This window comes from Bidens hawaiensis, unplaced genomic scaffold (genome assembly GCF_021521415.1).
Source record: "Bidens hawaiensis isolate Kalapana, Puna unplaced genomic scaffold, B.hawaiensis_p1.1 tig00061426_1, whole genome shotgun sequence".
In the NCBI taxonomy this organism is placed as follows: domain Eukaryota; kingdom Viridiplantae; phylum Streptophyta; class Magnoliopsida; order Asterales; family Asteraceae; genus Bidens; species Bidens hawaiensis.
The window spans coordinates 17,036-30,401 of NW_027506490.1; the positions used below are offsets into that span (position 1 = coordinate 17,036).

Genomic DNA, 13,366 nt, shown 5'->3' on the forward strand with positions numbered 1-13,366 from the left:
ATGAGTGGATTTAAACTAATATCAATTATATAATGAGTCAAGTAGGATATTAAAATTTCTTTTAATTTATAAAGGAAAATAATAAACAACTTGTATATCATTGGCTAACCGGATCGAGCGGTGTGTCTATCTCGATGCATTTAAAAGATTCATTGGCCGTTAAAAAAAAGGAAAATATTTATTAAAAAAAACTATAAGACTTAATTGCAGTTTTGGTCTATGTGGTGAAACCCAAAACGCAACTGTCAACCTCATGGTGGTCATTTTTTTTTTGCAATTGGGTTTCCAGTCAACTCCCCGTTAGTCTGTTCCGTTAAATAGAAGAGAAAAACCATCTTTTTATCGAATCGTTCCCCCATATACAATATAATCCCCCACTTTATCGCAACTTGCAGCCCTAGCAGTGTCTTCTCGTCGATCGTAACAATGGCTTGGGTTTTTGACGCAATCCTTAAACTACGTTTTTCACAAGTATCAAAATTCACATTTCCCCGTTAATTCGTTTGTTCTATTAAATTTAGTTTAGGTCGATGCTCTGTATTTGAAACGACTATGTTATTGGCTTATAGCCGCAATTTGGCTGGATGTTAGCTTTGAGCACCTGAACCTTAAGTTGATGGTTTTGGTGAAAACTACACTTTCCAGTTTTAAGCAGATGACCAGGATCAAATCGAGTAGGGTTTACGTAGTTGGTGGTTTTGGTGTTTTATACAATATTAACTTAACTAGTAATGACCTAGACTGGTAATCATGTATTTTGTAGTATATCAACAACTAATTAGGGCACTTTGTATTAACTTAATTAACAATCTAGTGATTATGCCTTTTACAAATAATCAGTATAAACAGTCAAGATTATGATTGTTTCTGTTGAGTAGATAAAAGTTAACGGGTCACAGATAGTCAACCATAAAAAGCCAGCATTCAGTCAATTTAAACTGTTGGAGGGAAAATATTTAACAGACCGAGGATCCAAATTGCATGTATTTAAAATCACGTGGTTGTAAATTGCAAGGGTATAATGGTCTTTTCATAAAAAAACAAACTTTAAATTCACAATGGGGTCCCGGTTGCAAAAAAATTGACCACCACAAGAATCTTATATGTGACCGTCACCACGAGATTGAAAGTTGCGTTTTGAGTTTGCAATTAAGTAGTCATATTATGACTAAAGTTTTCATACAAATAAAATATTTATAATTGATTTTTATGCTAGTTATATCATTTTCCAACCGGTTGGTTAATTTGGTTCAATTTTTTCTTGATGACCCCTAATTCAAAGGCAATGGGAGGAGTATATGAAACTCACACCTGTAATCTGCTTTAGAAATTCAACACAACAAGGTAATTTTCACTCTTTAATACTTAATATTATTATGTGTTTGATAATGCCCATAACCTGTTTGATGAAATGCCTCTGAGAACCCTGCTTTATATTTTACATTATAATTTATACACACATTCATCTTTATCTTGTTGTTACTTATTTGTAGTGATTTATACTCTTTCTTGTCCAATAAAAATTGCAACTTTCATATAAATAGATACATACATATGATGGGATTCTGTGTGTATTGTACATTAGTGCTAAATGATACATATTATTGTTTCCATTTATATAAACTCTTTAGTGGTCAAGACATATAGCTCATCTAACAACAATAACTAACTAACAAGATACTCAACCCGAAACAAGTTTCTTGATTTACATACGCTTCCACAAGTTTTGGGATCCGTTCACTACCGTTTTTGGAAGTTAAACGCCTTGATGGAGTACGCGAATATGAACCCAAACAAAACTGTAAACCCAACAATAATAACCGCTACGTATTTTATAAAATCGTATTCGAACCCATAGAAGTTGTGCACAAACTCTGCAACTGTTTCACCCGTGTCAAGCTTGTCGGTTATGTCCCCGAATTGTGAAGTAACTAATCCGTATAACGTCCACGCGATCGGGCATATGTAATAATACCATCTCCACCATATGGGTATCCTCTGTTTAGAAAAAAAAGATTCAAGATTTGACGTTTTTTTAAACGTTAGTAAACGTTTTAAGTGTGAATATAAAAACTTACCGTTCGTGGAACGATAAACCCTGAAAACAGATTCCAAATGGCGTAAAATGCCGATGAAATTATAGCAGCAAAGTTGTGGTTTGGTGTGACTGCAACCGTCATCATCCCGTAAAATGTGAAGTACAAAAATGTGAAGTACATGAAGAAGAGGTACCAAAAGAACTTGACAGCTGTCCACTCGAATCCGATCATCGCGTATACAATAATACCATAGACAATAGTTTGAACAAAGATGTATGGGATCTCAATCATAACCTGTATAACACAGTTATATATAAGTAATCGAGCAAATTACCAAAATAGCCTAATTTAGGAGAGAGAAAATGGAAAATAGCACGTGGATTTGCATTTCCCAAAATAGCCCTTCAAATCTCACGTACACGTGATTTTGCGAGATTCCCCATGACTTTTCGTGGTCCAATCATATTCTGCCAAGTGTCCTCCACTCCCACCTACCACGCTAATTTTCATCCCAAATTTGTCGGAAACGTTACTTTTGAAACCAAATATAACCTCAAAAATACCAACTGTAACGTGATGTTTGAAGCTGTTTTTATCGTCAACGTGAGTTTTCAAATAAGATGGATTTGAAAGGTTTTTTTGAAATTCATCTCCTTCGATGAATTTCAAATGAATTTTAACTTCGGAGACGATTTTCAATTAATGTTTATTATCTTCTTGTATTTTAAACCACTTTCAAAACTTTAGTATGTTTTTCATATCATCACCACCATGTTCTTCTTCTCTGAAGAAACACTAATCGACCCCGGGCAGATTACAGATAATCTGGGGGTTAAATAGATGTTTCCCACGAGGGGTTATGTCCGGCAAAGATGGTTCTTCTGGTGACCTGCAAAACAGACACCGTGAGCTCGTCACTTAGAAGGGGGGGGGTACCTCCTTGTGACCACCCTCCGGCGTGAGAATCAGACTAGATTGCTCTTGAATATAAGTGTATATTAAGAGATTGCTAGAAAAGATAAGATGTGATAAGGTAATGTAATGTAATGTGATGTGTCCATACCATTTCAAGGTGTTGGAGTATTTATAGCCGAAGGTAGGTTTCCAAGCAGGTACAGCCGGCTGAATAGTATTCCTATTCTGCCAACTGTGGGCTATGCACGTGCCATGCTGGTGGTTGGTGGGTAGGCAGCGGCTGATAGTGACCAGGCCGGCTGTGTACTATTCCTGTTCCACCAACTGCAGGCTATGCACGTCCTCCGGTATCAAAAGATCCTCCAGTATCGTACGGACTGGCTCATTTGTGCGGGAGTGTTCCCAGCTTGCTCACTCCTTCAGGTGACATTACTGAATTATTTATGAGTTAAGTGCCTTGTGCGTGTAGCCTTGCTGCGCGGGTAGCCTTCCCTGATGGCTAGTATCCGTTGCTGCGGGAACAGGCGGAGTACGTCGACCATTGGGAGGCTTTTCCTGCGGGAACAGCTTGCGTACTGCGCGTAAGGACGTCACGTCTCTGAGCATGGTGTGTCCTGCGGATCCAGTTGGTTTCTGCGCAGACGTCTCTTCAAGGTGAGTCTTGCGAGTTTAGCCTTTGCGCAGACGTCCCTGTTGAAGGTGAGTCTTGCGGGTTCAACTGCGCAGACGTCCCTCTTTGAGGTGAGTCTTGCGGGTCCAACTGGGCTCTACTAGGACCTACCTCTTCATTCTCCCACTCCCGTATGATGCTGTTCCGATTGGGTTGTTCATCTACTTGTTGGTCATGAATTCGGTGGCCTTCTCAACCTTGCGTAAATCTCAACCTTGATAATTAAGGTGGTAGAGGTGTGGTGATAGTGGCGGTTGTGGTGGTGCCGGCGACGGCGGCTGTGGTGGTGCCGGCGACGGCGGCTGTGGTGGTGCCGGCGGCGGCTGTGGTGGTGGCATGGATTTCCGGTGGCGGTGGTTGTGGTGGTTAACTGGTGGTGGTTATTTCGCGGCGTGGTTGTTAGCCGGCGGTGGTAGATGTATAGCAATGATGGTTGACCTTCGGGTCAAACCCTAGATACGAGTAAACCGGTTTATCTCATGAAATCAAAATTATTGCGGTGATTGTTTGCAATGGTTGTGGTGGTGGTTAGAGATAGATGAAGAAGATGGGTCTATCATTGTGTGTGAGATTGTGATTGTGGTGTCTAGAATACATAGGGATAGAAAGAAGGAGATGAATTTCAAAAAAACCTTTCAAATCCATCTTATTTGAAAACTCACGTTGACGATAAAAACAGCTTGAAACATCACGTTACAGTTGTTTTTTTTGAGGTTATATTTGATTTCAAAAGTAACGTTTCCGACAGATTTGGGATGAAAATTAGCGTGGTAGGTGGGAGTGGAGGACACTTGGCAGAATATGATTGGATCACGAAAAGTCACGGGGAATCTCGCAAATCACGTGTACGTGAGATTTGATGGGCTATTTTGGGAAATGCAAATCTCACGTGCTATTTTCCATTTTCTCTCTCCTAAATTAGGCTATTTTGGTAATCTGCTCTAAGTAATCACATGTTTAGACTTTAGATATATGTAATCATGAAATTACGTATGATAAATGACAAAACTACCCTCAAATAATACTAAATGTATAAAATAAATAAATAATATGATTGTTTGTTAAGAAATCTTAAAGTTCTTAAATTATTTGAAGTTATGAAATGAACTTGATCCTACAAATATATATTGTTACAACTTACAAGTATTAAACATCTAAGGATTTAATATATTATTAAACTTTATTAATTTTAAATAATTTACTATAAATTTTACGATGGTTTTGTAACTTTTAATCTTTTACGACAATTTTACTATCGATCCAACCTTTCGTTTAACATTTTCACAGCAATCTTAACTTTAAATTTTCCCTCAATAAAAATATTTAAATATATTTTATCAAAATAAAAATTTGGCAATGAAATATAAATGTAAAAGGTGGTGATGATGGGGCAATGTTTTTTTAAAACAAAACAGATAATATATTTATACCTGTCCGAAAGCATACGGCAAAGCCGAATACATTCCCGCTGCTCTTTCTCTGTAAAAAACTGTTCTTTCAATAGAAACAACGGGTTGAACTGACGTGGCATTTTGTACACCGATAAAGAGTATAGCAGCATACATAGAACCCATTGCATTAAAAAGATCTTGCTGTTTGTCTCTGCAATAAGAAATGCAACAAACTTAATAAAAGATCAATGATTTATGTTATTTCATTAACTTTCTGTTAATTAATTAAATTACCTTTTGGACCCCATGTCCCAGAAGATTGTGCCAAACATCAAAGCTATAAAGGTTGTAAATAAGAACCTAACAGCCGTGTATGGCGGGTTCCTCCAATAAGACCAGTTCTGTTTCCATAAACACGCCATACATTGTGTCCAAAACGATTGTGAATATTGGGAGTTGAAGTGTATATCTGAAGAACCGGGGATCGGTTTACTGCTTTCCTTTATTAATTTTTTATTTCTCCTGAATGTGTCACAAAAACCGTGTTTAGAACGAGTATATTGGGTTAGAGGTGACAATTTTGACCCGTTTCTATATGAACGGGTCAATTTATAAAGATTAGTTTATATGGAAACCGATTGCATGGGTCAAAAGTCGCCCAAAGTGAAATTTCTTAAATTATTTTATTTGAAAATTTTGGATTATTATTGAAAAAATATAATTTCTTTTGGTCTTATTCAACAAACTATTCATTTATAAATATTTTGGACTAATTAAAGTCCATGACAACACAATTTTGACCCGTATGTATATGTATGTATGTATATATATATATATGAACGTGTCGATTCAGGGTATTTTTGTCTCAAACAGGTCAAAAGTCACCCAAAGTGAAATTCTTTAAATTATTTTATTCAAAAAAGTAAAATTATCGTTGAAATAATATAATTTTTTTGATTTATTGGACACACTATTTTGTTAAGATTTTTAAGAAATTTAATATGGAAGTACACAATTTTGACCCATGTAAAATTACCAGTTTTCATCTAAACAAGATTTTGACCCATTTTCCGACCCAACCGTTTTGCCACCTCAGACTATAAGTATCAACAGATGATGTCACCATACTTGTACAGTTCTGAGTTTTTGTAGACTTCTGCAAAGTTAACTCCAAGAGTTGTTTCTTGACCCGTTGAAGTCACCTCTAGCATCCAAGTTGCAGGATTATAACCGTCTTTAATTTTACTAACTCCTTCGATTCCCTTAATTAAAAAAATAACAATTTGTTATTCCTTTTTCAACAAAACTTAAAAGAAAATTTTAATTATTTTTCTATGTTAATCATACTTACCTCAAAGTACTTGATTAAATGAGACGAATGACGGCCTAATGGACCGACATATATTTCTTCGCCTCCTCTTTTCAAAAGAAATAACTGCATTACATATTAAATATTGATTACTTGTAACTTTTAAAACTTAGTACCCAAAAGTGTGGGTTTGGTCAAACTGCAGTGCGCAGGGACCATTTATGTAATTAACTCTTAAACTTACCTCATCAAAAGCATCAAATATGTCAATGCTCGGTTGATGTATGGTGCAAACCACTGTCCTTCCTGTGTCAACCGTGTTCCTAACCGTTCTCATGATAATGGCTGCAGCCCGTGCATCGAGTCCTGATGTGGGCTCATCCATGAATATTATGGACGGGTTAGCCACGAGCTCAACTGCTATCGTGAGCCTCTTTCGTTGCTCGGTTGAAAGCCCGTTTACTCCCGGTAAGCCCACGAGTGCTTCCTTTAATGGAACAAGTTCCACTAGCTCCATTACCTCCTCAACAAACATCTACATGTCATTGAACTTAACATCAGTATTCTGCTAATATTATCACATAACACTATAATTGTTTTTTTAATAACATTGATATTATGACGGTTTGAGAGGTGTAAACGAGCCAAGACGCTCGTGCTCGAAATCGGCTCACTAAAAGCTCAAATCAAGCCCGGGCCCAAGCTTCACTTATTGAGCTTGAGCTGGCCCACGAACCTAATCGAGCCTATAGTTTTTATTTAATATATTGAATATATATATATATATATATTTAATAGTTATTATTATGTATAAGATTATGAATTTATGATAAAAATAACTGTACAATATATATTATGTTATACATAAAAGTTATAATTAAAAATATATAAAAGTTCATTATAAATGTATCTATAAAATAATAAATTAATAATAAAAGAGCCGAGCTCGAGCTCAAACGCTAGTAAGTTAAATGAGCCGAGCCCAGGTCCAGCTCAGCTCGTTTACACCTCTTAACAGTTTTGTCTAAAACAACAATGTACTTTCACTTTCGTGACACAAAATGAAAGTACGTTATTAGTTTAGACAAAAAAAAACACATAAATATAATAATTTACCTCTCGGGTTGCAGAATCAACTTCAGGAGGTAACCTAAGCCATGCAGAATACTGCAAAGATTCATAAACTGTAACATGAGGAGAGTGGATGTCAGTCTGCTCACAATATCCTGCTATACGAGCAAACGTTTCTTGTTTTTTTGGGTACCCAGAAATAGTTATTGTTCCATCAATATAACCGCCTGTTTTTCGTCCCGCTAAAACATCCATTAGCGTGGTCTTACCGGCCCCACTAATCCCCATTAGAGCGGTTAGAACACCGGGCCTAAACGCACCACTAACACCTTTCAATAACTCTAAACGATCTTGTGCTACACCTTGTGCTTTCATTTCTTGTGGCATATCGACTGCATATCTTATATCATCAAATGTGATTGATAGGGGTACAAATGGTAACACCATTCCTCGTTTTTTGTTCTGAACGGGTTCGTTTATGTTTCCCACTCGTGATGACATTCGGACTTCACTCTTTCTTTCTGCATTTTTAGTAATTAGTTAGTCTTGTACCTAAAGAAACACAAACTCGGTCATTTAACTTTAACCAAACAAATGATCGAACATGAACAGTTAATTGAATGATGTTTTCTTGTTCGTGTTCGTTTGTTAACAAAAATGCACGTGTTTATGTTCATTAATAGTATAAACGAACGATTTACGAACATGCACAAATAAATATAACCAAACATAGATGAACAAATACAAACGAACATAACTGAGCTAACAATTTAAGCATGAATACATAAACGATTGTTCATGAACATAGATGCACAAACGAGACATGTGTTCATGCTTGCTCGTTTAACTAAATGAACAAAAGTTTTGTTCTTGTTCATTCATTTACTAAATAAACAACCATAAACAAATTTCCCAACAAATATTCACCTGAGGATGATCTTGTTGATAATTCAATCGGACGTCCGGTTTTCATAGCTTTTCTTGCAGCCATGCTTTCTTCTGATAAAACTGCCTGTGAACTCCCAAACGCTGCAACAAAAGGTAGTTAATGATATATACTTAATAACATAATATTATTATATAACAATAAACACTTACGGTTGAGGTAATGAAGAGCTAAAGTGAAGCATATGTTGAAAATAAACATGTAACCGATTGATGCAGCTACTGCTATCCAGTACCAGTATGCTTCCGGGAATATTCCTCTAGATTTAAGAACAGAAACACCAACTGTTTCTGTGGAATTTGGTAAAATCTGTAACATATAGTTTTCACAAGGTTAAATTATATATTTTTACACTTGATGAACATAATGTTAACTTAAATGATTCTTACTTTATTCCAACTATCTCCCAAAAATTCATTCACTGCCATACCATTTTGTCCATACATCATCGGTGAAAACCAATAACACCATATCCACCAATCCCTTATATCATCTGCACAGGGTGAATATTAAGTTAAAAAAGGTTTGTGCTTTTTATTCTCGCAATAATTAAATGTTCTGTAATACTTTACCTCGTGCCAAGATGAATCCACCAAGAACAAAAATAGTAAGCAGACCAAATGAACCAAACGTATTAGCAACAATAATATTTCTTCCTAACGACCCAATGAAACGAAACAAGCCAGATGACATTTGGTGAATACACACAAGCAAAACCAATTGTTTGAAAAATCTGCAAAAGCCGAAAAAAAATCGATTATGCATAGTAATATTAATAAAGTAAACACAATCTATGAATCTTTCTTTTTGTATAAACTATACCTTGTGGGATCCGAATCAAACCCGATGACATAATAAGTCATAATCACCCACGTGGAAACTTCAACAATCGTAACCGGGATCTTTAGAACCCATGTAGGTAACGAATAAGCCCAAGCGGGAAAGAACAAAAGATCCCGCTGCTTATAAAACACTGGTAGTTTCAAAATACTCAAAGATAACTCTGAAAAACCGTTGAATGTGATCATAACCAATGTGAAAAACAAAGCACCCATGAATATTGTACCATCAGCAAATGTTCTTTTTGGCATTTCGGTCCTTAAGAATAATGTCATTGTTATTGTAGCCATGAAAATAAGTTGAGTCATCTTGAATATGTAGACGAATGAGTTTCGTTTCATAAGTAGATACTCTCTAGATATGCATGCTTTTAGCAGCTCCTTTTTACTCACTCCAAACTTCTTATTTGTTAACGCGTGTGGGTGGCTTTTTGACCGGTCAAACGAGGTGGAAAGTTCGTCTCCGAGCTTTTTCCCAATGTGAAATGATTGAAATGCCTCTGCAAATTCTCTTGATGTAATGAAACTGTACTGTTCGTCTCGTTTAGTCCAGTATTGCTCTTGATCTTTCATTGATGTCACCTATGACAATAATAAAAATTAATTAATTAAAATTAAAATGGTAAAAGGACGGAAATGCTCTCATGTGCAAGGCCTATTAGTGGAAACTGGAGAGGACGTAAACTGTTACAGCATACGGACATAAATGACGAAAAGTGAAATTTGTTATATATAAAACTGTAATGTACTCTAATTTTTAGAAAGTAAGTTTAAATGTTTAATAAGTAAATAAGATTACTTCTTGTAAGAAGTCTGCAACGCCCTTTCTTTCGGGACATTTGAATCCCATGTACTCGAAGAACTCTAGAACGTTCTCACGGGGACCTTGGTAGACAATTAGACCATCCGAGAGAAGGATGATGTCATCAAACAAGTCATAGGTTTCGGGTGCGGGTTGAAGGAGTGAAATGACAGAAGTGCCCTGAAGAATATGGATTGATTGCCTTATTGAATTCACTATTTGAAACGTTGTTGAACTGTCTAGACCGGTTGATATCTCGTCCATAAACAATGCTCTCGCGGGCCCCACCAGCATTTCGCCTGCATTTCAATTTCACCACAATTTACAAATCAATTTCATCAAATTTATTAATTTTACATTAAGTTTTTATGATGTGTACCGGTTGTGACACGCTTCTTTTGCCCTCCGGATATACCTCTGAACATTTCGTCACCTACTATGGTATCAGCACATACTTCAAGACCTAAAATCTTTATAACAAAAATCACCAAATAGAATTTAGTTTAATATCTTTTACAATATTATGAAATGTTTATAATAAGGTAAGTTTATAAGTTGGTACCTTGATAACATACTCGGTGACAACACTAGCCTCTTGTCCTTCTAGTGATGCTGCCTGCAGAATTAAGTCGAAAATATCAAAGTTTTAGATGCAAATGGAATATAATTGTGGAACATGCATCATTATGAGTTTTTTTATTAATTTGTTTTTTTTTTTATTTTACCTTCATGTAGATATCAAGATCAGGATCAGGCTTAATGTTTGCTTCCTTTTCTCTCCTTGACAATTCAGCCAACATTTCTGCACATTTTCCAGAAATTAAAAATCAGTGAAATTTCGCATATATATAAATTTAGGATCAGGATCATATATATAAGTTTAAGTACTGTAAGAACTCTTAACAATCAGTCATTTTATTTATTTATTTATTTTACAATAATAGTATTTTATGGTAGTTTTGTCATTTATTATATGTAATCACAAAATTACAATTATTATTATAAAACAAATATATAAAATGATTGCCTGTTATGAGTTCTTAAAGTTCTTAAAATTATTTAGAAGTTCTGAATACATATGTTAAAAGTCTGTAAAAAGTTTATGCTAAAACTAATCTTTTACATGTGAAATCGAGTTTTTTGTGATTTTTAACATGTAAGAGACATGATTCCCAGTTCCTTACTTTTTTGTATATGCATATATATATGTGTGTGTTAAAAGTTTGTAACTTTTTTTACTGACCATAACTTGCTCCAACTCCTTGACATCTGGCCGAGAAAGCTAATGTTTCTCTAACTGTCATTTCTCCAATATGAAGGTCATGTTGACTTATATAAGCTGATGATCTTTGAGGGACAAATTCATTCATTTCATGCCCATTGTAAGTTACTCTACCAGATACCTATAATAATACACATACATATCAATTTTTGACTTTTTAAAAAGTCAACTTTTAAATCTACACTACTTGCTTTGACTCATGTTCTCTTACTTTCAAATCTGACCCAAGTTTTCCAGCCAAAGCCAAAAGCAGTGTCGTTTTTCCCGAGCTCGGTGGGCCCAGTAGCAATGTCATTCTGCATAAAGATTATACATGATTAGTTCATTACATTTAGAGCTAATTTCGCTTTTTGTTTAACTACTTGAGTATGAATTCTCTTTTTTTTTTATTAAATCACGGTTTGAGTTTTTAAATTTTTAATCATTTGAGTCATTTTGGCCAACTCAGTAAGATTTTTCAAATATGGAAGGGTATTTCAGTCGTTTCACATCCGAGGGGCAATTTCTGTAATTACAAAGATTATTTAATAGTTAGAGGAAAATTTTTATTATTTTAGTAATTTTAACACGTAGCCGTCTAACTATTAAATAATCGTTGTAATTTACATAAATAGCCCCTCAAATGTAAAATGACTATAATTCCCTTCCTTTCTGTTAACCGGAAGGGTATTTCGGTCATTTTACATCTAAGGGGCTATTTATGTAAATCACATATACTATTTAATAGTTAGAGGGCCATTTTTATTATTTTAAGTAAATTGCACAAATAGCCCTCTACTATTGAATTATCTTTGTCAGTTACATTAATAGCCCCTCAGATGTAAAATAACTAAAAGGCCCTTCCGCTTAACAAAAAAATCTAATGGAGTTGACCAAACGGACTCAAATGGTTAAAAATCTATCTCAAGCCATGATTTAAGAAAAACGAGAATTCGTACTTAAGTAGTTAATCTAAGTAAACGTAAGGGATGAAAAGCGAAATTAACTCTTACATATATTATTATTATTATTATTATTATTATTATTCAAAATCTTTTGTGTTAGTTCTTACCTCCCGGGCTTGATAATACCGCTGACATCATGAAGAACCGGTAACGGTATCTTTCTTCTGGGAAAAAGATGCAGGTAATTCAATGATCCCTGAAATAAAAAGGTTATTTTTTAAAAAGTGAACTTTATATTAAGCTAAACTGTTATGTGCAGGGGTATAAATGTAAACTATACCAACCTCTAGTATATTAACCACAAAGTTAAATATGGTAGGAAGTGCCCTGCTTCCAACATATGCTTCTGCATCAATGTTTAAATGCTCGAACCGAACCTCAATAGTTGGAAGTTGAAGCCCAACTCTGTTTAAATTTAAAATTTATAACAAAAAACCTATATAAGTAACTTAATATGGCAAAAAGTTTATATTTTTACCGGTCAATGCGGTTCTTGAGTTTTAACAAAAACTTCTCATTATCTTCCTCTGCAATTCTCACAAGTCTTTCAAGAAGATTTGTTTTTTCAACCAAATCAAGATTCTTGATATCAATTTCTCGTGGCTGGCCCGATTCTTCGGTCAAAATGCCTCTTTCTAATCTTAAGTTTGTTGGCAGTTTTTCAATTGCAGCCCATTTTAACGCTTCTTCATCGTCTTCTTCAACCGAAGATCTCGAAAATATATCTCTACCACTATTTCTCCATATATTCGAGCTGCTTATACGCGCACTGCTTACTCTAAATACATCCCCACTCTCCATGAAAACTTGTATTATTTTGAAATATGATGGTTTGAGATTGTGTGTATATATAGCCTCTTGTGTCACACACAACATACACATATAAAATATATATATTTACAGCTTTGTTTTGTTATGTGATGAGGTTAGAAATGACATCATGCCATGTTATAATTATGAAGCTTTATCTGAAGTAGGTGAGTTTGGAATACTTGGTCTTTACTTTTATTATCATTCCATTTACAGTATCTTGAAATCTTTATTAATATGACTAATTTATGTTAAGTTTCTGTTTTCCAGGTTAGACCCATCTGTAAGTACGGACATTGGTTATCACAATATCAGCATATATCAATGATTAAATAATCTTTACATGTG

The 13,366-nt window shown here is 35.0% G+C and overlaps 1 protein-coding gene across 1 annotated transcript; it reads right to left on the reverse strand.

Moving 5' to 3' along the window:
- Nucleotides 1-1,719: 1,719 nt before the first annotated feature.
- Nucleotides 1,720-13,068, reverse strand: LOC143617996 (pleiotropic drug resistance protein 1-like). Its single transcript, XM_077090359.1, has 22 exons — nt 12,687-13,068; nt 12,493-12,613; nt 12,316-12,404; nt 11,476-11,560; nt 11,226-11,385; nt 10,708-10,784; nt 10,545-10,598; nt 10,362-10,452; nt 9,980-10,281; nt 9,164-9,762; nt 8,914-9,074; nt 8,731-8,834; nt 8,494-8,650; nt 8,323-8,424; nt 7,441-7,916; nt 6,569-6,859; nt 6,367-6,450; nt 6,144-6,277; nt 5,310-5,537; nt 5,055-5,226; nt 2,079-2,333; nt 1,720-1,998 (listed from the first exon to the last, which is right to left on the reverse strand). The coding sequence occupies exons 1-22, from the start codon at nt 13,007-13,009 to the stop codon at nt 1,741-1,743; spliced, it is 4,323 nt and encodes a 1,440-aa protein (XP_076946474.1). The 5' UTR covers nt 13,010-13,068; the 3' UTR covers nt 1,720-1,740.
- Nucleotides 13,069-13,366: the final 298 nt, after the last annotated feature.